This window comes from Anopheles gambiae, chromosome 2 (assembly GCF_943734735.2).
Source record: "Anopheles gambiae chromosome 2, idAnoGambNW_F1_1, whole genome shotgun sequence".
In the NCBI taxonomy this organism is placed as follows: domain Eukaryota; kingdom Metazoa; phylum Arthropoda; class Insecta; order Diptera; family Culicidae; genus Anopheles; species Anopheles gambiae.
The window spans coordinates 40,345,956-40,370,050 of record NC_064601.1 but is presented as its reverse complement, the minus strand read 5'-3'; the positions used below and the strand labels follow the sequence as shown (position 1 = coordinate 40,370,050).

Here is a 24,095-nt window from a genome sequence, read left to right as displayed (position 1 = left end):
GGTTCCGATTCCGTGTTCTGAATCAATTCCGGAGCCGAATCCAATGCTGTAATCGATTCCGGAGTCGACTACGGAGTTGGTTCCGGAATCCATTCCGAAATTGGAATCGGCTCTGGAATCAGAATCGGCTCCGATATCACAATCAGCTCTGGAATCAAAATCGGCTCCGATATCACAATCGGCTCCGGAATCAAAATCGGTTCCGGATTCGGAATCGATCTGGGAATCGCAATTTGTTCCGATAAGGGAATGAGAATTGACTCCAGAATTGGAATTAACTCTGGAATGAGAATCGGCTACGGAATCAGAATCAGCTCCGGTATCAGAATCTTGCTCCGGAATCGAAATCGATCGAATGAGAAATGATTCCAAAATTGGAATTAGCTCCGAAATGAGAATCAGATCGATTCCGGAGCCGATTCCGGAATTGTTTCCGGAAACTGATTCCGGACCTACTATTCGGAATCGATTCTAGAAAACTTCGGAGCTAGACGAAATCGATTCCATCCAAAACTTCATTTTTCCCATCACTATCTCAAACACATCCGTCTGTCTCAGCGAGCTGCCATTACACCGGACACTCTTGCTGTAGGATGTGTGGGGAAAAACCCCCACTTTCCTTTACCCATTGCTCCATCACTTTAAAAATCTATCCCCCGCTTTTCGTCTCTTTCCTTCCACCCATCCGAACGTGCTACGTCAACTGGCGTGTGAGGGGGTGGTACATATGCGTCATACAACCCGGTTGCTGCTGCTACAACAACACGCCCCCATAAACGCCCCGCTTGCTTCGTCCTTGCGTCTACGGAGACACTTATGTTGTGGTCTTTTTTGCATTTCTTTCATTTTTTCCCCCACAAACCGCAACCGACACCCGAAAACGGCCGCCTTTTTCCATTTTCCTCTGTCGCCGTGGCAACCCATGCTCCTTCGCTTGGTATGCGATTTGTTGGGGGCTGGTGGGGGCGGCTGGCTGCCTGTAGAAGCTGGGCGAATTTACTATGGCGATGGTAAGCGTTTGCATTGGAAAATTCATTGCCGTTCGTTTCACTATCATGCTTTTGTGTGCTTGTGTGTGTGTACCTCGCACAGAAGCGAATGCCAAGAATTAAGGCACATGACACAGGCTCTCATTTCTTTATTGAAGCTCAATAGTCCATGAAAATCATTGCAACTTTTTTTTAAATACATTTTAAGTGATTCATACAAAAAGTTTTAAAGAGGGTGCATTATAAAAAGTTGAAAATATCCTTCAAATTAGGGAAAATGAAGAAACAATATTTAAATATAGAACAAAGAATTTGCCCAATGTCCTTGCCAACGGCACGCACGTTCCTTACACTTTTCCAGCAACAACAACACCAACAACAAGGAAAAATGTTCCCAACATCCGATGGGACATTAAAGATTTAAATTCAATCAAGCATTGACCTAAATTCTGCATCTGTGCACGAGCGCACCATGTGCGAGACGACGTCGACGACGACGCATCGGTTTGTGTGGAAACGCACCGATATACAAAGACAATGGAGCGGCAACCAACATCACTGCAGGAAAGAAAAACTGACAGGGTGGGGGGACAGAAAAACACAACATTTCTCTAACACGTTTTATGTCCTCGTTTTTGGAATAAACTACCTCACATCAATCAATGACGTTTATGATTGGTTGATTATTGAGAGCCATTGCTGGTAGCAGTAGTATCGTGTTTGTGTTTGCTGCCAATTTGGCACCGCTTGCTACGATGCGATACTCACTAGCGGACATGAAACATGAGCGGGTCCCACGGCACTCGATGTACCGAACTGAATGGCGAACAAGATCATGCTAATGGGCTATGAGTTATTGCACGATCACGATCCATGCCGCCGACAGGCTGTCCGAGCGTTAAAATGGATGAGCGTCTTTGGGGTGTCGGTATTAATAGAGGCAGCGTGCGCTCTGTCGTGCCAATCGTTTTGTTGTTTGTTTGCATTTTCGTTTTGTTTGGTGGAAAACAGTACCTGAAGGATGGTTTTGAATTGTGAAAACTGATGGCTGCATCTTTATCATTTTTATTAAAAAAAAAGTACAATTCTTTAGTAATAACTTACACATCACTGCTCATATCGCCTCCCGTCACTATCCACCGGCAACAGCAATGTGTTGTTAGATGCTTTACATTTCCAATATTTGTCGCTGATAAGCTTCTTCTTATGCAACATCCCTCCGCAGATGACTCTATCGACAAATCGTCCCCTGCACGAGGAAGAATGGTTCCACGGTGTACTGCCACGCGAGGAGGTGGTCCGGTTGCTGCGCAATGAAGGCGACTTCCTGGTGCGCGAAACGACGCGCAACGACGAGAGCCAAACCGTACTGAGTGTCTGCTGGAACGGACACAAACACTTCATTGTACAAACGACGGCCGAGGTAAAGACGGATGTACTTCCCCAGCAGACAGTTTATAAAACCCATTTCCCTCCCATGTTCCAGGGCCACTATCGTTTCGAAGGACCAGCCTTCCCCAGCATACAGGAGCTGATCGTGCACCAGTACCAGTCGGAGCTGCCGGTCACCGGCCGCTCCGGTGCAGTGCTGCGCAAACCGGTCCTGCGCGAGCGCTGGGAGCTCAGCAACGACGATGTGATCCTGCTGGACAAGATCGGGCGCGGCAACTTCGGCGACGTGTACAAGGCCAAGCTGAAGTCGTCGAAGAACACGCTCGTCGCTGTCAAGACGTGCCGGATGACGCTGCCCGAGGAGCAGAAGCGCAAGTTTCTGCAGGAGGGTCGCATCCTGAAGCAGTACGACCATCCGAACATCGTCAAGCTGATCGGCATCTGCGTACAGAAGCAACCGATCATGATCGTGATGGAGCTGGTGGCGGGCGGGTCGCTGCTCATGTTTCTCCGCAAAAACGCCAGCACGCTCGGGCAGCGGCAGATGATGGGCATGTGCCGGGATGCGGCCGCCGGCATGCGCTACCTCGAGTCGAAGAACTGCATCCACCGGGATCTGGCCGCCCGCAACTGTTTGATCGGCAGTGAGAATATAGTGAAAATCTCCGACTTTGGAATGTCCCGCGAGGAGGAGGAGTACATCGGTAAGGAGGAACGGTGCAAAGAAATACGCGATGAACGGACTATCCAATTAATCTCTTTTTGTTTCCACCCCCCTCGATCTTCCAGTTTCCGGAGGCATGAAACAGATCCCGATCAAGTGGACCGCACCGGAGGCACTGAACTTCGGCAAGTACACCTCCCTGTGCGACGTCTGGTCGTACGGGATACTGGTGTGGGAAATTTTTAGCCGCGGCGACACGCCCTACTCCGGCATGAGCAACTCGATGGCACGCGAGCGAATAGACGAGGGCTACCGCATGCCGGCACCGGAAGGGGCACCGCCGGAGATGTACCGGCTCATGCTCAAGTGCTGGTCGTACGAGCCGGAAAGCCGGCCACACTTTGACGAGATCTGCAGCGTGGTCGACGCGCTGCTGCTCTGCACCAAGGACTGACGGCGGCCGGTGGCACAACGCAACGACGAAAGGAACATCATGCCGCTGAAGGCAAAGGAAGCAGCCACCGGCGGTGGATGGCCAGCTGCCCGGGGGCTGTGGAGTGAGGGGCTGACCATGTTGCAACGTTTACTCAACGCTACTAATGGCGCTTAGTGTGTGTGTGGCGCTTGTGTGCGCGAGAGGTATACGATACGATATGATGGTGTGCATCTCTATCAAGCCTTCCGCCAGTGCAAAACAGCTTTTCATTTAGCTTTACATTGCATTAGACAACGAGCCGTTGCAGACAGCGCACACAGAACAGTGCCGATGGAGATGGCATGGCAAAATGACACCACACGAGTGCAATTGAACAGCAAGAAACATTTATACTTATATTCTAAGAACAAGGTGCTTTCGGTAGATGGAAACAGTTAGAGAACAAGATGGTAGATGCAAAGTTAGAAGAAGGTAGGAAAATAGATAGCGAGAGCAACATTACAAGAGCAAAAGAACAAGGACAGCGTGCAGGGGCGACCGTACTAGCTGATCACCGCCTGATCCTGTGTACAGGAATGTGTTGGACAAGCGTTTACAAACTGCGTTAGGTTAGTGGTTAGTTGAGCTACATTTAAATTAGCTGACAACGAAGCACACAGCACAAATATAGAGGTATAGTATAGAAGCGAGAAAGGGCATATGGGATGTGTGTGTGTGTGTGAATGGGCAGGTGGACATGGTGGGATTCGTATTTTAATCGAATATGTATGTAAAGGTATGTTGCGAACTGTGGTCAAACAGCGTAGGGCTAACTATATAGCTAGGGTGGAAGAAAGTGTAAATGTTGCAATGTGTGGTTGAGTGACGAGTGAACGTAGACAAGAATGGCTGAGCATGAATCTTAACAGCAACGTACAGTGAATCAAATACGGGAAACCTTGTGCGGGGGAATGGGCAGGATGCGAACGAGATATTCATGTGTGATAGATGATTCGATGAGGGGGGGGGGGGAGGGGAACGGGAATTTTTAAATGATCAAAAGAACATAGATAGAGCAGAGAAATAGAGAGAGAAAAAAACGGGAAATGAACAGAAACGAGACGAAGCAGTGCAATGGAAGATAGATAGCTTAGAGTAGTGAACAAAAATCAAAAGAAATATTATCCTTGTTGCAGCAGCAGCGTGCAAAAGGTGTTTGTGTGTGTTCCAAAGTGCTTTTATTTATTGAAAGCACACTTTCACTCAGCTTCAGCAGCGTACCCGCTTTATGTTACAACGGTGCGTAAGATTTAAAACATCTTTTAACGCGCACAGAAGCGTCCACAAAACACGCGACGAGCAGGAACGACGCCATGTGCATCCTTATGCTAAACAGCGTTATCAAAACTCGCAAAAGCATTTAAGCGAATGCAATCGGACCGGGGGGGGAAGAAAAAACAACAGATACGAATACTCTCGTAACTGGAACGATGGTTTCCAATATCCTCCTTCTATTACTACTACTACAACTACAACTACTACTACAGTTAATACTATTTCTCATTCTCAAAGCACACATCTCATGTAGCGTGGCGTAACAGGTTAAGCGCTTTCGTGATTCGTTATGTTCTAAAAGGCACATCACTACGCGATCCAAATATACACCGACGATATTGTACACACAACATACTTATATACACGCAAAAAGACACGTAAAGGATTATGTTACATACATTACATCGTTTATCCAAACGATCCGCGGCTCGCTTTCTCTTTAATGTCTCTTTTCTCGTTCTTTCGCTCGCAGTTAACTCATGTACACAACTTATACGGAGCAGAATGTGTCGACTTAGTTGAATATCACGATATTTACATACATTAAACGTACAAGCTCAAAATGAAACCATCAACTCGTTTGCTTGTTTAGTTGGAGAGTGGCAATGGTCGTCAAATTTGAAAGAAAGGATTGGGATTTAGGTAGGTAGGAAAGTTTCTTTCTATTTCGTTTATACTCTCAACATATCGAACACAGAGGGTTAACGGTGTAAGATGTGCTGTTGTTCTTTTGATAATCATTAGTTACAGATACAGTTTAATCAACTCATCACTAACAGCGGACGGCGCCAGTATGCCGAGATCGGTAAAGAGCAGCGTAATGTACCCTGGTGGTGTATAATCGACCATCGGGTGCACCTTTGCTGTGTCTTTTAAATTTTTCTGGTTGTACTGCAAGGGTAATCAGCGTATCAGTGCGTCAGTTCATCCGTTTTTTTTTTCTACAAAACCTACCTTATATTCGTTCGGTAGATCGCGCTGGTTGAGTGGGTACAGACGGCAGAATTTGAAGCTTTCCACTAGCGCGTAGAACGGTTTCTTCATCTCGCGAGCGCATATGGCCATGGTTACCGTGCCGATGCGGTTGATGATGCCGCCACTTTCGACCACACCTTCCGCACCGACCAGCACCATATCGACCGTTTCCATCACGTATCCGATGGCCGTGTCCAGAATCAGTGTGCAGTCGATGCCAGCCTTTTCCAGCTCGGACACCATTTGTTCACTGAAGGAAATTGCAAAACCTGGATCAGTGGTGGCACCGTTTGTGCATGCAGCTCATGCTTACCCGTGATGATCCGGCGCACTGTGTGTTACGAAGACGTGAAAGCGCTTGTTGTTCTGGGCCGCCAAAATCAATGCCTCCCGAACGGTGCGTGATCGTGCGTGTGTTAGGATGCGCTACAAAATGGGAACCCATCACCCCAGAAACAGAAGGTTAAATCGACTCTTGTGGACGTTCATCTCGACTACTTACACATCCTTCGCTAATAAACGTGATCGCTTGCTTGGCAATCACGTTCCTACTTTCCAGCAGCTTCTCTAGGAACATCTTGCCGCGGCTCAACATGATTTCCCGCACTTCGTCCATCGTTTTGTCGTCGAACTTGGCTAGCGTGATGAAGCGCGAGAACAGCTCCGTCCCGGAGACGACCGACGTCATCGGTTTGTCCGTTTTGCGCATAGCTCCCACGGCCGCCTGAATCGTCGAATGAAACTCCTGCACCGTATCGACTGCAAAGGGGAAGAAGTTTTGTTGACGTGCTGACGTGCAAATCCGCTTTCGGCCGGAAGGTTCGCAACTTACACTTCGTTTTCTCCAGCACCATTAGCAGCGTCTTTATGGCCGCAATGCCGGGCGACATGTTATCGTCCTTTTCAAGCATGCCCACGAAATTGGTGGCCACATCTACGGTGGGAAAACGATTCCAACAATCAGTGTCTGTTTTCGAACGAACTTACGGTCACCACTTACCAAATTGCTGGTTTACTTCCTTCATCGTGCGGTATTAATATGTTGGTGTACTATCCAATGAGCAGCCCAATGCGGTTGATGGGATAATTGCAGAAATGTAGCACGAATTTCACCAAATTCTGTGTACACAATGTGGCAAGGATATTGCCGTGTTGTTTAGCGTTTGACAGCGGTTTGTATTTGTTATTGTTTTCGAACCGTCGAACGCCAAGTGTCGTTACGTTTTCTACCGCTTTTTACCATGGAAATGCAAAATAAATTGGCCTTCGTCGCATTGTGCATGTTTCATAGAACAATCTACTGATGCAAATTAGTAATAATTTACATTTTATTCATCGTCATTTTCGTTGAAGCAAAAGTAACTGAACCAAATATTCGAACAATGTGTCAAATCGCCTGACAGCGCCGTTACGGAGCGCAAAAATGTTATTTGGGATTTATCCCGTGGCGTTACGCTGCGTTACATCGTTGCGAAGTTGGTGTTAACCTGTCAACGACAGCAGCGAGTTTATCCAAAATTTGACAGTGTTCGTGGACGGAAGGTTTTGTGCTCGGGTTTGCCGTGTCATCAAATAAATTGCGTTTTGGATCGTATGCTGATATCAATTTCCAATTCCTCCAACCAGCAAAGGTACGTACAAGCGGTAGGCATTGTGGTTTACGCGAGCAAACGCACCCAAAGGCACTCGCAAGAAAGCTCGCCTCGCCTTCGCCAACCATTTTGTGGGTCGTCGAATACGTGAAGTCGATTTCAATATGGCGGCCTGTGGCTCGCGATCAAAGGCGTACACATCATTTTCCATTACCTTCCACCAAGGACGATACAGGCGGCCTTGGTTTGGACGAACTGTGTCGAGCACACGGGCGATGGCTGGTGTGTTTCGGTTGGAGTGTGGCTGGAAAATTCTCCAATTTCCTTGCCCCGTACACCTTGACGATATTGCGATATATTGTTTGTGGTTTTGCAACATCCTCCCGTCGAGCGAGAAAAATTCGTCATCCTCTCCACCGCCCGTACCACGTTCCTTGTCTACAGCCGTGCCATTGCACAGCACGGGAGTGACAGAGCGAACGCCAGCGTGAGTGACGGTTGTGCTGCTTCCTCACGTTGCGTGTAACGGGCATTAATCGAATATGCTGGTCCATTTGTATATTTTCTCTCCCCTCTTCTTCACGCTGTGTGGCAGCCACAACACAAGAAAAACAACTTCCACAATGGTGTTGTAAGCCAACTTTTCGCGATTAGCTAGTTTGCCTAGGTTGTAATATTTTAGCTCATAACATCGTCACAACCAGAAAGCACGCTCGATAACCAAAGGTTAAATGTGGGTTGCTATGGTTTTTGCTACGGATCGCTACCCTCCCAGAAGGCAGGCTTGCGTCAGCAAAAGTCGTCAGCACATGCAATGTATCTTTTTTTTTGTAGAAGAGGATTTTTAATGTTCTTAGAATAATATGCCGATCTTCCATTGTCATTTTATTAATCAACTTATTACTCTTCTCTTTCATTCGCAGGTAAATCAACAATATTTTTAAATACAAGAACTCTCTCGAAATCTGTTCATCTTTTTGTCGTCGCACGCCTTTACCATTAAGGCGTATTAAACGATTGGACTGTCGTTGCCATCGGTATTCCAAGGTTTCCAAAGCTCCTTTGCTTCCGATTATGGTTATCTTTTTCGGTACTGCAGGTGCAAGCGATTGTGTAAAGGATCAGTCAAATGTGCTGCAAAGCTCTCTGTCGAACCACCAGTCGGATGTGTGTGTGTGTGCATGTGCGCCTGTACGTTCATTTCTATCCGTGAGTGCAACACAAACAAAGTACTACCACATACACACCCACACATAAATCAACAAATTGTGCAACTGATTCTTCCTGCCTTCGTCGTACACTCATTGCCCAATCGCCCTCTCGGTGGAAGGCAACAGTACGCTTGCGTTCTGCTACCGTGTGCACGTGAATACGCCTGTGTGTAAAGTAACTGTAAGCGCACACACTCCCCATCTGCTTCCTTAATCGTGTGTGTGTGTGCGTGCGTGTTGTTGCGGTAGCAAAGAGTAGCAAGCAGTGTCTGTGTTGCGTGCGCTCGTGAGCAGGTTGGTGTGCGCTTGTGTATGTGTAAGTGAGAGCGAACGAGGGAGAGTGTGACTGTGTTTATGTGTGGTGGTTGTAACAAAAACTGAGTCGAAGATTCAAGTTTGAAGTTCGTAATTTATAGAAAGTGTGTTGTTGTGCAGCTTTGTTGAGACTTGTGAAACGGTTGGTAATTTTTTCCTTTTGAAGGAACTGTAGACCCTGAGGGACTGTATAGGTAGCAAAAACATTAGAAAGGAAAATTTATATCGTACCTGCATGCTGTGGTTTTGCTCATGTGAATGCGTACATCCGCTTTAATTTACAGTTTCACATAACGGGACTGTAGAATATCATGCATCGAACGACAGGACCTAATGCCTTATGCTGCCTTAAAGTGTTTTAAATCTTGTTTTAAAAAAGCTTTTAACTTTTGCCACCAACGTATCAAACTCATTTAGCAAAGGACAAGAAAAACGAAGGAAAACTGTAAACGAAAAAATTAAAACCACACTTTATTGTGTCTATGTGTGCACGGCGCGATTGTGTGTTTGTGTGTGGCAGCGATTGGTGCCTAAGGTTGGGTGGGACATGCGCGCCACTTGACACCGTTTTTCGTTATCTGATTTAATAGCGTTCGGCTGTGTGTTGTGTGGGAAAAACAAGGAGCGCGAGGTCGTAGCGGGGCGGCGGTTGTTGAAGAGCGAAACGTGAAAAAAGCGAAAACACATAACAGCAGAGCCATCGTAGAGCAGTTCTCCGTCTGAAAGGCCTAGAGAGAGCAGCATAAGCTGGGTTCAATATTTGTGATGATGGTGTGAGTCCCCCATCCTCACCTCTCGACCAGCGATAGCTTGGTGGTCTCTCCCTTTGTATGGTTTGTGATAATGCAACGAAATGCTGTTTTGGTTTTGAACCAGAAGCCACAGCTTTTCGAAGATGTTTTTTTCCTGTATTTTTAGATCATTCAGCTGGCGGACTAAATAATTGCTCTTGATATTGAGCGGGGCGGCAGTACGTTGACGAAAGGCTAACGGCAAACGCGTCATACCTACCCTACCTAGAGGCCAATCCAAACCTCACTCTTATCTACGCTGCTGGTTTGGCTGGTGATGTGTGTGTCGCTAGCTGAAACAAGCAAGCCAAATGTAGCACACTGCTGCGTCATTGTGAATGGTGGAATAAAATCAATGTGCGACTTGAACCCCGTCTAGCAGCACGAACTACTAAGTACTCACTACGAAAGTATCAGTTTGTTCGTTGAGATTGTTGTTGCAAAATACTGTAATCGTCACGCATGAATTGAATGATTACCAAGAGCAGAGAATTGATAAAGCGTGCAGCGATAGTTTTATTTTACGCACGTTCCCTTTGCATTCTGATTAGGACAGAAAGCAAATCAATTGCATACTGATAAGGTTTACCGTCCCCTACGCTCAGCACCTGTTATTTTGAACACACAAACAAAGAGACACGAGCGCATACGCCATCCGCAGTCTGTGATATTGCACATTGCCAATGCATCCATCGCCAGGCTGGCCTTGCCCCTGGATCACGTGTCGACAGCAAATGTGCAGCAGCGTGTATATGTGTGCTATGGACTGTGGATTCATTCTTCATTTCGTAACGTGTGGGCATTTCTGGGCACATATTAGCTATAGCAAAGGTGGTGGCACCTTTTTACATTACATAAAAGTGTAAACTTTAACGTGTTGCATGAAAGCATTTTTTTTTCATTTTTATTTTATGAACTGACGCATTCGTTATATTGTGCAAAAAATGCCACATGGATAAAGAGAAACGGAGCTCGAATAAAATGTCAACCCTCATACGCACGTGGCCACGCATAACCGTCCAGGTCTCGACACGTGCAAATATAAAACGCACAGGGTGACGGATGAATATACGCAAGCAAGAAGTGTAGCTTGATAGCAACATTCGTGTTTCCCATTTACCGTCCATTTGTACAACATCACGTGCTGTTGCTTCGTGATGTGGCGTTGCCAAGGATAAAGAAAAATTAACGGGAAACTTTTTTTCATTTGTTAGAAAGCGCTCCTATTGAATTGTAATATGTATTATCCTGATATGATGTACATCGATTGATAGTGGAAGGGTGGTAATGTACGGGGAATGAGCGTCATCCACACACGCATACACCTTATCCATATCGCCATAAGACACATGGCCGTGCACTTGTTTTGTTCTGCCATTAAACAGGCACCACGCGAAAAGTGTTACACCCAAATCTATGTTTCTGACATCGCGTCAAAACTTGTTCATCCAAGCAAGCGCCAGTGATACGCGTGTTGGCGAACGTTACTGAACAAATGGCCTGCCAGGAACAATCGTGCATGCACATCGTGTAGCGAGCAAGGCAACCGCGTGCCATATTATAATAGCAATCTCAGCAGCAGAATCTGCCCATTCACCAACTGACACTCTCTTACAGATATGCACGCCACCTTCACTTTGAGAACAGGATGCACCCCGCAAAGATGCAGTTTTTATGTGTTTCTTTTTTTTTTTGCCTAAAAGAAACATGTCTCTCACATTGTTTGCCCTGTGCGTTCACATTTGTTGCAGTGCTTTCGCTTCTCGAAACTCTGACACAAAGAGAAACCCGTAACTTCATACGCGAAAGAAAAGCTACTGGCTTGGGCGGTTGTTTGTGTGTTCACGGAAATTAATATATTGCTGCAGAACGTACAGCAGAAGCAGCGAATCTTGCGCAGAATACGCAAAAACAAGAAGATATCCGGTCAGTCAACCATGATGAAGCGTTGCAGAGATGCACGGCGAATGAAGGATTGGTGTGAGATAAAATAAAATAATTTCTACCACATCCTCTGCTCATAAAGTTCAAGGTCTTGCTTACTCCTTCCATCCTTCTGCAGTCGTTGGGGAAATGCAGGAAAGGAAAAAAGACCAAGCTGAATTATGTTGGCAGTGCAATCTTGAAGGCAAGAAATAAACTTCTTTATGTGAAAAGTTAATATGTTTCAAATCTTTGTTTCATTTTTAGTTTTGCTCCTGTACTTTACCCAGCTTTGGGTCTCTGAAATGAAGAAAAAGTTGGTAGAAATCTATCTGATTGAAGCGTTATAAATATTTAGATCTTCACTGAGTGGAATGATGGTGCATGGTACTCCACAATAAACACTACTGTCGATCGAGACGACCGTTTGCGGAATGACTTGTTCTACCTCTTTGGACATAAATCTTCTTCAGAGAAGTGTAAAAGATCGTAGGAATTAATATACCAACAGATAATAGTCAGTAAAAAGTCCGAGATGTGATGCTGACTCAGCAGATCCGTTGCTTTTTACTTCTTCCTTCCATAATGGTAATGATCGTTGGATGTACAGAGCCATCACATATATAGTGGTGAATAATATTTCCTTCTCACAAAAACGTTCCTAGTGATTTTAGTAAATGCAATTTTAATAAGCATGAATTACTTCAAACATTTCTGGAGTTTTCAATATCTGTATGGTTTAGAGTATACAAACATAAAACTGTTGCTCTAATGCTTATACAAACGTATTTATTTGATTAGTTTTGAAATGAAATGAGACTGATACGGTTTCTTCAGCGATGGTTTATAACCACCATTATTGCCGCAAACACTTCTATTTGCGTGGGATTGCCCTACACATTCAACTAAAACCAACCACACGGAGAATGCGGTTTCTTCCATTTTCTTCTCCTCTTCCAAAAAGCGTAAAGGATGTTATTTGGAGGTTTTTTTTTGTATGCTTGTTATTAATGGCGTAGCAGCCAGCTCGCGCATTCACGCATCGTCTAGCGAATAGAATTCAACGAACTTTGAAGGTCTTTTCCATTTATTATCGAAAACGAGGGGCAGAGAGGAAGAGAACAAAAATGCTGCCGCCGAAACATGCATCGAACCGGCACCACTGGAATGACGGGGGTTTCGTTGCGTTCTCAAAAAAAAATAATGAAGGATTGATCCGTGCTGATGTTGCCAAAATCGGTTTAATGCTGACACGGGATTTCTTGTTCAGAGGTTATACAGTGCAGAGTAATTCCGCGTTATTGGCAGAGCCTTTGTGTTGGTCGCAAACGTCGACGGTACCTATATATGCGAGCTCCGTGTAAAATAAATGAGTTGCGTTTATTTTAGCATTAGATACAGGAAGGAAGGAGGGTGAACAGGATGAGCCTACCAACTAACTAAACAAAACAGCAAACATTGACAGCGTGGTAGCGAGGTGGTGTGAATATTAAAATACAAACATTCACATTCTCGTTTAGCCACGAGAGTAGGGGGCGATCGCGCCAACTAGCCCCGATCGCTCGTATCTGTTCCGCCACACTGTTTCCAGGCTGGTGGAGTGTGTTGGTCCTTGAAGGAGCTGTAGTTCCTGGCTAGGATTTTAAAAGGGAACGTTTGAGGTCCGTGCTCCGTTGTGTCGTGTACCGTTAAACCCGCTCCCCCTTAACAGGAAGATGGCCATATTCGTATGTTTTGGATAACGAATTCGCTTCTATAGGTACACACTCCGATCGTGTTGGGGCTTTGATCAGTTGATCACCTTCGATCGCGCGCCCGGAGGCACGATCGCGGTGTCCGCTGCACGAATTGATATCGTTGCGACTGTCACGAATTGGTTGGTGTGTGATGAAGTCATGTTACATGTATGTGACTGTTTCACTTCCTGGACCCATAACACGGCACTAAAATAGGCTCTGATACTAACTACTACCAGATTGTGTCATTTAAACAATTGCGATTTCGCAATACTTTAATTATTGTATGTAAAACAATTCTTTATACGTTTAGACGTGAGAGATCATTCGCACTACCCCCTGTGTGTCAGTACTGTACACTTTGTGTGCTATGAAGCAGATCCGTTTTCATCGGCACATGGACCTGTGTGCTTGATGGAAGGAAAAACAACCCCATCGCGACGGCGAACCCCAAGAATAATAACACGGCTATTGACCAAGGTCAGGGTAAATAATGATGTCCTCAGCACAGCACAGCTTTACTTACGCGTGCATCCATGCAGTACAATATTGCACAGAAAAAGCATTTGCATGTAATGCTTTGACAGTGAAAGAAGTTAATAATTGTTTTGGAAAATATTTACATTCCATTATATAGTAAAAATTATTTCCAACGTTTACGAATGTTTCTACAGTAACTTCAAAAATACTAAAATGATTTCTTGGTTTGGTTTCTCTTCCTTTTTCTTAGATCCCTTCATACTCTAATTCTCCCCGGTTGACATTTTCTATACGGTAAGAAAGCTATGGCTTATGCTAAGATAGTTAATCAACAGTCGAATCCACCTTCCTGAACGGGGTGTGTGACCTAAAAATACGGAAACCTCTGCATTCTTCGGCATTTGGCTGGCTTAGTGTTGTTGCCGCAAGCAGTCGTAGCCAACCCCGTACCTCTAGAATTGTCGTTTAGAGTGCGGAAAACAAACCAAAACCGACGACGACTGGTTTTCTTCGGTCCCTCCGCTGGACAAGATATACCCGTTGCGCCGTTTCTGTGGTGTTGGTGGCGAGATCTCGTCTGGAGGTGACCTGAGAGATCTTGTTTTTGTATGTGGTCTAACGGCTTAAAAAAAAAGCTAGCATGATATGGGGTAGGAGCAAAGGCAGCAACCAAGCAAGGTCGATCGAAGGCATTTGCTCTCCGTTGCCTGTGCCTGCCTATCGGTGGTGGTGTTGGAGGCAGCTTTTCTCCCTAGCGATGTAGGAAAAATGCCAGCGAGAAGAAAAAAGGGAATTGGAACTAAATAGCACAACGCTCCAACACCCACCCCACACCAAGTGTCACGACGGTTGTTGTTAGGCCTGTTTTTTGCAACTGTATTGTGATTGAATTGCGATACACATAAAACTACCTCACCACAACACAACCACACTCATAACCATAATGGGGATTCACACAACGGCGCTACTACCCATCTCTTTCGCCTATTCTTGAACGTTTCAACCAAGAACAACACACGCGCGTCACGACCTGATCGGTGGGGTGTAAGGGGTGTGTGTGTGGTTGGGTGTTTCCTGGTCCGGAGAAAAGGGGTGGTAAGAAAATAGGCGAAACACCCCACTGGCGAAGCAGCCTGAGGGGGGTACCACTGTGGAAGAGCAGCATATTTGTTTGTGGGGCAGCAAAAACGCTCGCTCTTCTCTTCTTTCTCTTCGTCGGTCGTGTGGAGCGGGGAAGCTTGTTTGCTTAGTAAGCTTTTTGTGTGCGTTTCAGCGCGCTGCAGTTGGTGTAGCCGCAGCACAGCACCACCTTCTGCGCTCACTTTAAGGTCATCTTGCCCCCTTAGAGTACCAGTAGTGATGGTGATGGGCGTGTGTGTATGTCGTCGTAGTCGTAGTCGTTCTATCGCTCACCCAGCCAGAGAGTGGTGCGCGAGAGAGCATTTGTTTTGTTTGCGCGGATGGTGCAGAACACAAAAGAAGGGACAGGAATCACCCCCTCCCGCACGTCGTAGTCACTCTCTTCCCTTGGAACGTGGTGGGCACCACAACCTGTCCTCTGCCTCCCGCTCTACTCGACCTGGACACTCTCCGCAAATTGTCAGCTGGTTTTTGTTCGAAGCATTCGAGCAGAAGAGCAAAAAAACACACCATCACAGCGCTCCAACCAGTATCTCTCCCTGGTGGTAGTGGTGGTGGTGGTGGTGGCTTCAACGACCCGTGGGGTGGGGAGCATAACTTGACAGACGAACCAGACGTCCTACAAAAGCTTGCGTAGCAAATAGTTTCCCTTGTCTCTCTGCGGGGTGTGGATGTAGTAGTGATGGCCGTCTACGCGGTGCCCCTATCCATCTCTCTATATACCTTGCACAAAGTCACAAACTCTCGCACACAAACACACACTCGCATACACACATATGACCCAAGTCTTCCGTACCGCGAGTCCGCGATCACTGAGTCTTCCGCCTACTTCGGCCTCCTTTGACGGGGGCATTTTCATGCTGCTTGCGCAGCAGAGGATGTTTATTGCGCGGAAGATCTCTCGATCTCCCCCATTTGCGCTTGTGTTCTGTTCTAACACTCTCCTCGCGGCACGAGCGCGAGCGATTTACGTGTACGCTTTACTTTTGCTGCCTTTTTGTACCCTTTGCTCCGTAATTCCCCGCGCGCGCGCCGTCTTCAATTTGCGTTACTTGCTCCATCGATCATGCTTATACCGTTCGGCCATATTCGTTTCGTTCCACTGCACAATCACTTGGCAGAACGCGGTAAATAAGACTAGCACTACTGCCAGCCCCAGAGTCGCATTAGACGGTCTTAAGAACGGGTTGCTTTGATTGATGTAAATTGAATGTGTAGGTTTCGTCGGTACAATTGCTCCAGGGATTCTTCCTCCTTTTCATGGTGGAATTTTCATGTGTCTGTGATTTTACGAATCTAAACGAAACTGTTCTTTGTAATGCAATCTAAAACATTAAACGATAATTTGTCTTGTTTATCTCTTTAAAAGAAAATTGCTACCATTCTCCCACGTGCGCGCCACTACCGACCATGACCTGCGACAAAGGAGCGTTAGACCGTATCCCTAGTGCTGTATGTGTGTGCTCCTCTCCACAGTGTGTCCGTTAGGTTAAAGGTTTTGTTGATTCTGTTTCACTGTCCAAACGCCGCCGCAACATCCTTTATACTCAGCAGACAAGAAAGCATCTCATCCCACTGGGCGTTGTCTCGTGCAAGGGAAAATCGGTCTTGTAGCAGTAAAGACCATATCCAAAGAGGCAACCATTGGGCACTTTTTGTAGTAGTAGTAGTGGTAGGTAGTGCGAAACCTCCCTCGACCAACCAACAAAGGTCCTTTGTGTGTGATCCACTGGATAGCGAAAGGACTCGCCGCTGCGGAAGAAAGACACCGAACAAAATGCTTCTTACCTCCTCCTCCTCCTGTGGACGAGTAAATGATTTTTCCATGCTTTTTCACGCAATTTTTAAGTTTCCTGTTCCGCATGGTATTGATGTTGCTTTTTTTTTTGTGGGGTTTCTTCTGTAAGCAAATGTTAATTTTGACTTTCTGCATGCGCTGGATGGGTTTCGTTCGTTCGTTGCGTTGTCCTCGAACCCCAGGCATGAGGAGAATGATTTCTTATTCAGTCCTACTTAACAACCTATGACGGGATCATCAAGCGCTAAGAATGGGTTTCCTTTGTGAAGCACTTAAGCAATTAACCTCATCTTTTGCAGCTTCCGAGTTACTGCTAACTGCTTGCGCTCGTTACCGTGCAGTAGAGCGATAAGGGCAACTGTTATGTGGTTTTGTGGTTTTTAGCGGATAAAATGAACGTTTGTTGATAAATTGTTATTAAGATATCACTCACACACACACACCATCGTAATTCTAGTTTTATTTTAAAAAAATAATCTAGTCTAAACTAAATCTAATCAAAAAAATATCGAGTGAACAGGTACAAAATGCAGAAAATATTTTATAAAACTCTAGTCTTGAGATAAGATCTACTGCTATCATTCTAAATAGAAAGTTTGTTTTTTAGAAAAGTTGAAATACAAAATTCAATACAAGTGGCAACATGAGCGGGTGATAAGAATTAGAAGCATTTATATTAATGGTTCCATGAAAATTATTTCCCAGGCGTGTTTGTCCTCCCGTCCCACAACATCTAACAAGTTCTCGATTTGCTGTGATACTTAATAAGTCTAGGAAGCGTTTTAAGACCGGCAAGACCTCCCCGTAGAACGTCATTAAGAAAAATGGGGAAAAACGGACGGTTCGTGAGGGAAATGATTATTTCTCTCTTCAATCCCACGAAAAGATAAGAATCGTATTACGTGTTGTTATCGGCTCGGGGGATTGGGAGCTTAGCTTATCTTATCGCCGCCTTGGTTACATTCAAAACTCCTCCCACATGTGAATCATTCGGTTTCTGAACATGTTTCTCGACCAACTAAACAGGATCTTTATCTTTGTACTTGTGAGTGTGATGAACCCTTTTGAGAGTGGATTCGGATTGCCCTTGGTCAGCTCTTTCTGTGTAGCTTCGTTTGGAGGCCCAACTTTTTTGAACAATTATTTTGTGCTATTTAAGCGAACCAATTCTTCAACATTGTTCATTGGAAACCTTTCGCAAGGGCTCGTGGGTTGATTTAAGCCTTTTTTTGTGACAGTTTGAAGCATCGAAAACATGGATCTCCAGGGAAAATGTATTGAATGCTATTTTTGCTTCCACAAGAGCCCCCGACGCGCCCGTCCTTGTCTCAAACTAATGATTCTCATTAGCTCAACGGCCGGTTGGACACACACACACGCATTAGCTTTGCTGGAAGGTTTATGCGTCACAACCTGTTTTTGCGTCTCCGCCAACCGCTGTTATCGCCCTCCCCCTCTCTCTCCCTCTTTCTCTCTCTCTCTCTCCTTGTTCGTTTCATCCCTTTATTTGGCTGGCTGGAGGTTGGTGGACGGACGGCTCGTTTCTCCCCGGAGTGATTCCTTCTCCTTCTATCTCTTCTCTTCCTTTGTTTTTATTGACTATTTTCTCCGCTTGATAAGCGATACTCCGCCACCTTCTTCGCTTCTCACTCATGTGCCCACCCGCCCGGAAGGAGATTAGCCGGAACTGACGCCATTTAATGGGTCGGACAGCGGATGGAATCAACAGCAACAACATTCACCAAGTTCGTGATGTAGAAACACACCAACCCCTCCGTGTCCCGTGTGTAAGGCTTCGTCGTCATCGTCGTCGCTGCCGCCGTCGCCACAAAAGCAAATAGAAAGGCTCGCGGAGTCTCTTAGTATGAAAAATAATCTTTTATTATGAATACATACGTGTGTGCGAGAGTGCGTGTGTGTGTTTTTTTCTTCCATTGCGTGTGGTTCAACCCCCCCGTGGTCGCATAGAGAGAGAGTGTTGGTGGTGGCAGTATGACCATTGCTTTATCATGAGGGTTATTTTATTTTGCGCACTCTTATCACGTTGTAACGTGTCCTTTTGCTATCGTGGGGGGGGTTCGTGTACTTTTGCGTTAAAAATGTTGCGTTGCGAGACACTGTTTTATCAACACAACAATTTAAACCAATCTGATGGCTTTTTGCGCTCTGGGCAATGATTTCCGTGGACCTTTGTAAATTACGCACCAAAGCGCGCTGCAGAGTATTGCGTCTTTTTTCCCTTAACACATCAGTGTGGCGTCCGCTATACAACACTGTACAACTATGCGCTTGTGTGTAGTTTTCTTCCTCTTGCACTTTGGCATCGAACGAATCGGCTCGCAGCGATCGTCGTCGTCGCCGTGCCGCTTTAATCTGCGCACTGGTGCGTTGTGTGGTATCGCATTGCAACACAATAACCCGAAACCCGCTCTTCAAGTGTTGAATCACGGCAGCCGCTTGGCTGTGTGAGTGTATGTGCGTATGCGTGCGTGTGTTTTTAGCGTGACGTAGTGGAAAATCAAGTTACTCGTCCAACACAGGAATGAGAGAGAAAGAGACACATGGTGAGGGTGAAGGGAACAGTTGGCGAAGTGAGAAGAGCACCCACGCGCACACCCCACACCTTGCAACGGATAAACCGAACCGTGCCGGGTGCCTCCTGCACCACCAACCGTCCGGACTCCGGATCAGGGGCGGTCAAAATGAAGAGGCAAAAAAAAGCGAGACACACACAACACAACACACAACCCCCTTATGTCTGCACAACGCACAAAGAGATGGGACCGCGCCGTTCAGTACGGAAATCCACCGAGGTGTACAAGAATGGGCACATAAACACAAAGGAGGCTGAAACAGAAAAAGGACGGGAAAGAGAGAATTTACACCTCGCTCACTCTTTCTCACTTTGTTTTTCTAACTCTCGAGCAGCGCGGAAACGCAAGGAAACAAAGCGAATAAGGGAAACGCGTTTCATCAACCGTGTGTGTCTCCGTCTCTTTCTCTCGCTCGTTTTCTCTCTGCCAACAACGGAGTGAAATATTTGCTGGGTAATTCCGTCTGGCTTTGGTGGTCGCTTTCCTTTTGGCGCAAGTGAGACAGCACACTGCTACCTGCCGCAGGATAAGCGAGCGCGAGAGAGCGAGAGCAGAAGGGCAGCAGCAGACTCTCTCTCTATCTCGCATATGGTTTGAAGTCAACGGTGGGGACCCCCGCTCACGTAGCAGCCAGCAGGCGAGCAGTGTAGCCGTCAGTACGAGCCAAGTTGTGAAATCGTTCGGATCGTTCGGGAAGAACGCAAACGCTGCAGTGCCCGTCCGTTGCGTTGGTCGCAGTTTTTTCTGGCTTTGAGTTGCCTTCGTGTGTGTGCGAGTGTGGTGTGTTGTGCAGTGGTGCGCGCCCTGTGTTCAACCTTGGATGCACCAGTGGAATAGGTGTGCTTAGAGAGCAGCCGCCCCCTTCTTCCTCCTCAATCGTCATCGCTCAAGAGAGCCAACGCAGATCTTGTTTTCTGCCGTCGTCGTCGCCGTCGTACCTAGGAGTGTGTGGCTGTGCCATCAGGCAAATTGATGGTAATAAAACGACCTTCCGCTGCAGCATCATCAGTTGAAGAACGAGAGATGATCGCCTATGCTTACGTATGTTATAATCAAATAGGAAAAAAAAGTTCATCGCGCTGTGCGTGTGTGTGTGTGTGTGGGCTAATATGGGTGTGTAGAGGGTGGCAATAGAAGGGGTGAAGGGCAAACGGCGGTGGTGAGACGGCAGCAGCAGCAGCCCCAGTCACACAGAGTGTGGTCGCCATTTGTCGTCATACGCTTATTTCCCATCAATTCCATCCATCAGTCATGTGCTTTTTGTGTGTGCAGCAGCCAGCCAGCAGCAGCCCCGCGTGTGTGTGTGTGTCTGTGTGTGGAGTAATTCGTGGAAGGTCTTGTCATTCCCGCTTCCTCCACCACCCGCTTGCTTCTTGTGTGTGTCTGTGTGTTACCTCTTTCGTTCGTTTCCATTCCGTTGTGTGCAGCAGCAGTAGCGAAGTAGTGGGGCGGGTAGTGACGGTAGTGGGGAGAAGATTGACTGCCCATTTGCGATGTTCTTCTGGGCAAATGTCAAACTAAGCATGCCTGTGTGTGTGTGTTTGTATGTGTGTGTATATACGTTTACGTGCTGCGACAATATGTATTTGTGTGTATGTGTGTAGTACACAGTGCGTGGTGTAGGTAGCACATGACGAGAGTGTGTTTCGACGGAGTTAGACGGCAAAAAGATAGGATTGCGACTTCCGGGACGTGCATTGTCGTGTATGTGTGTATGTCTGTGTGTGTGTGTGTGCGACGAATGCGTGTGTGTACCTCTGGGCACAGTGGGTGAAACGGTTTACTTTTCCTCTTTGTCTCTCCGTCTGCTACTTTGATCAGACCAAATTTGCCAAACGAAACATGTTTCTATTTACTACGCCACCACAGCAGCAAAGTAGTAGTATGTACGCGTGACTGTGTGTGTGTGTGTGTGTTTGTGGTACTGTTATAGACCTTTGTAAAAGTGCCCTAAAGTACGTCTCACATTAGTTTGTTGTTGCGTTGTTGTTTTGTATAGAGTGCATTGAAACGTATTTCGAAACAGAAAATATTCTCTTGCTGCGCACATTTAGAGGGAAATCGCGCGACTAGTAGTTGTCTGCACTTCGCTAATACATTCGTCTGCGCAATAAGAAGAAAACGGGCGTTTAAACACATTAGTCTCTATTTGCGCTGCAACGCGACGCGATATCCAATTAAGAAAAAGGCACCCGTTTAGCTCGAGCGCAAAAAGGAAAGATCAAGTAAGAGCCGTAGTGCACGGTGAGAATGTGTTTGATAACGTCCCTCGCCTCCGTGTCCCCTCCGTAGTGTGTGCTGCAATTGGCTGCAGTTTTGTATTGCGACTCGTGGTATACACACACACACACACACACACACACAGCCAGCAGTCCCAACCCGGTCACACTTTCGTTCGCCCCTTGACCGATGAATTTATATTGCCCCGTTTATTCGTGCCACCAACAGCACGGCTCCTCCCCCCTATCCTTCGCAATCACACTGTGGCGCGGACAGGGTGGTGAAACTCGACTGCAATCAAGTGAAGTTGCGAGTGCCTGTTGTGTATGTGTGTGCGTGTTAGAAAGTGTACGTTTGATACGCGTGCGCGTGCGTGTATGTGGCAATGTAAATATATGTCTGCTTTATTTTTAATATACGTGATTTATTGTTTTCTTTCGAAGTGTCTTTCGCAACTTTTTGCATTTGCATACATTGAGACTCATTGCTACGTATTGTCAAGCTGTTCAAGTTATTGCGACACTGACACTTTTTTTTTGCAAATTTACTAGTCCAGTTTCAACTAGAATACGCAATGTTTAGGGAAATGACAAGTGAAAATATTGTGCCTCCGTGTGTTTGGCTTTTTCCTGTGCTTTGTACACCCGGCCAGGCTGTGGGAAATAGCTACGGTTTGCGATAAAAATAATCATCTTTCGGTCTCTAGGTGATGGTGAGGGCTGTCGATTTGTGTAGAAGAGATGTAAGGGATGCATGAGTGAGAAAAAAGCTCCCCACACACATATCATGTGACACGAAAACTGGTCTTGGACTGGCTTTGTGGGAGGTGAAGAGGCCCCGTGTGTTTGTTCGTTGGTGGGGTAGTGAAAAACACACATTCTCCAATTATCACCACACGAGCAAACACTCGTGCATACGTAAGGCCGATCGCATCAGCAGTTGGCGAGCGTCGTGTGTCGTGTAACGCAATATAGCAACGCAAAATAGCTCTTATTCACATTCACATTTGCGTGTGAGGTAAAGACGTCATCAGCTGGTAATTGTCCTACCATACCACATCGCAGCTCATCAGCCCACAGCTAGTGTGTGTCGTATTTTCTACTTCTTCGCGGTCTTCTTCTCATCTGTCAGTATGTTGTGTTGTTCCATTTTGCTCCGCACTCTGCTCTGCTGCGACGTCGCCTACTGTTGTTATACAGCCGTTGCTACTGGCACCACACCACTACAACGGTAAAACTGTCGCCACCTCAAACGTACGCGCGTGTGTGCGTCTATTTGCTCTTTGTTATTATTTTACGCAAAGACGATGTGTGCACGTACCGGCGCTTGTATGCGTGTGCTATGTTGTTATGCTGCGCGTGTAAAGACGACGTCTGTGTTCCGTCCTGCTTGCTGCTGCTCTCCTCCTAATTTATCGAACCATCTCCTCTACCCCTCCTCTACGTCTATTGCGTGTTTCCCTTGTTAGAGCGCACAGTAGCAGAAACTTTGGAACTGATTTTGAAACATTTTAAGTATTAATAATAGTTTTCAAAGTCTGAACGAAGGAACATCCTTTGATATATTATATTTATTATTATTTTTAAATAGGCCAAGGGCCAATTGGCTTTCATTTCCGCCTTTTTATATATTGGGAAAATTATGATAATGAGCTCAGAGCACGACATACACACAAATACACACACGCGCGCGCATGGCTGCTCACTTTGTTGGCCTTGTAATGGTTCGTCTTTAGCTTTTGCTTGCCTTTCTTTATCATCACGGCCGCTTTAATTCCATTACGTGGGGCAACAGTGATGGGGTTGGGGGCAAAAGGCGACGGTGGCGGATGCGGCACGTGTCGTTTGTTTTTGACCGCGAGGCTACTTGTACTCCACTCCTCCCCACACACACATTGTAAGGGCCCAAGTGTATGTGGTGTGTGGTGTGAGCCAAGTCGTCATCTTTGAAGAAATCTTTTAAAATTGGCAAATGCAGCAGATGTAGACACACCGTCTTGAAATTAGATTCGGGTTGATCCTTTGCTTGTGTTCACTGTTTTGAGGATATTTTTACTCGACACGCTCGTCGTACTGTTTATGTGTGTGTTTGTGAGTGGGCATAGCGCGAACTCGCCATTATCGTCAGTGTATGAAAAGCTGTCTGTAATTAGATCTATATATAACATCTCTCCCTCCCGCGTTACTGTTTAACGCACGCCCTAGTACACCAGCTAAACAATTGCAAACACACGAGAACAAAAGTAAACGAGCTCAGGGAAAGTACCAGACTCGACGAAGAAAACAAACACGGCTTGACACACGTTTTAAAGCGTGTAAAAGGCGAAGATTACAAATAGGGATCTTGACAATGTTTCTATTTTTGTATTGTGGATTGTCTGGAAGAATTGATAAAACTATAAAAAATTATAAAAATGTAATTAAAAAAATAAATAACACGATTAAATATCTTTTTTGAATGCCTTCAAATAGACCCCATAGGACGAAGAATTGCCCTGTCCCGAGGGGAGGTCGTCCAACGTATCT

At 46.1% G+C, this 24,095-nt stretch overlaps 3 protein-coding genes across 23 annotated transcripts in view; 2 read left to right on the top strand and 1 right to left on the bottom strand.

Moving 5' to 3' along the window:
• LOC1274321 (tyrosine-protein kinase Fer) overlaps positions 1-5,363 on the top strand; it is a 46,475-nt gene extending 41,112 nt beyond the window's left edge. For 10 of the 11 annotated variants that reach the window (XM_061648102.1, XM_061648109.1, XM_061648110.1 and 7 more), the window contains 3 exons: positions 2,215-2,412; positions 2,476-3,085; positions 3,171-5,363. In XM_061648102.1, the coding sequence (XP_061504086.1) occupies positions 2,215-2,412; positions 2,476-3,085; positions 3,171-3,499 (1,137 nt within the window). In that variant the 3' untranslated portion in view covers positions 3,500-5,363. Of the gene's footprint in view, positions 1-983; positions 1,011-2,214; positions 2,413-2,475; positions 3,086-3,170 lie in introns of all 11 variants that reach the window. The other variant, XM_061648111.1, reaches the window with a different exon arrangement.
• A 133-nt stretch (positions 5,364-5,496) lies between these two features.
• Positions 5,497-6,953, bottom strand: LOC1274318 (translation initiation factor eIF-2B subunit alpha). 2 transcript variants are annotated; one of them, XM_313420.6, is made up of 6 exons: positions 6,771-6,953; positions 6,603-6,704; positions 6,273-6,529; positions 6,084-6,196; positions 5,750-6,020; positions 5,497-5,686 (listed from the first exon to the last, which is right to left on the bottom strand). In XM_313420.6, the coding sequence occupies exons 1-6, from the start codon at positions 6,793-6,795 to the stop codon at positions 5,540-5,542; spliced, it is 915 nt and encodes a 304-aa protein (XP_313420.3). In that variant the 5' UTR covers positions 6,796-6,953; the 3' UTR covers positions 5,497-5,539. The 2 variants fall into 2 exon arrangements, with proteins under 2 accessions (XP_313420.3, XP_061504107.1); XM_061648123.1 differs by lacking the exon at positions 6,771-6,953 and having other exon boundaries at positions 6,605-6,661.
• Positions 6,954-7,207: 254 nt separating this feature from the next.
• LOC1274317 (AN1-type zinc finger protein 6) overlaps positions 7,208-24,095 on the top strand; it is a 31,611-nt gene continuing 14,723 nt past the window's right edge. For 2 of the 10 annotated variants that reach the window (XM_313417.6, XM_061648114.1), the window contains exons 1-2: positions 7,228-7,401; positions 14,069-14,112. The gene's annotated coding sequence lies outside the window, so the exon portion shown is untranslated. Of the gene's footprint in view, positions 7,402-8,290; positions 8,890-14,068; positions 14,113-14,381; positions 20,392-24,095 lie in introns of those variants that run through there. The other 8 variants (XM_061648119.1, XM_061648117.1, XM_003436499.2 and 5 more) reach the window with 6 other exon arrangements.

Bases quoted from the DNA above. Each gene is read 5' to 3' on its own strand.
- LOC1274318 (XM_313420.6), bottom strand. From the start codon at position 6,795: ATGAAGGAAGTAAACCAGCAATTTG. The intron at 6,530-6,602 runs GTAAGTTGCGAA...TCCCCTTTGCAG, and splicing joins GGTGCTGGAGAAAACGAAGT to TCGATACGGTGCAGGAGTTT. The intron at 6,197-6,272 runs GTAAGTAGTCGA...CCCATTTTGTAG, and splicing joins CGTTTATTAGCGAAGGATGT to CGCATCCTAACACACGCACG.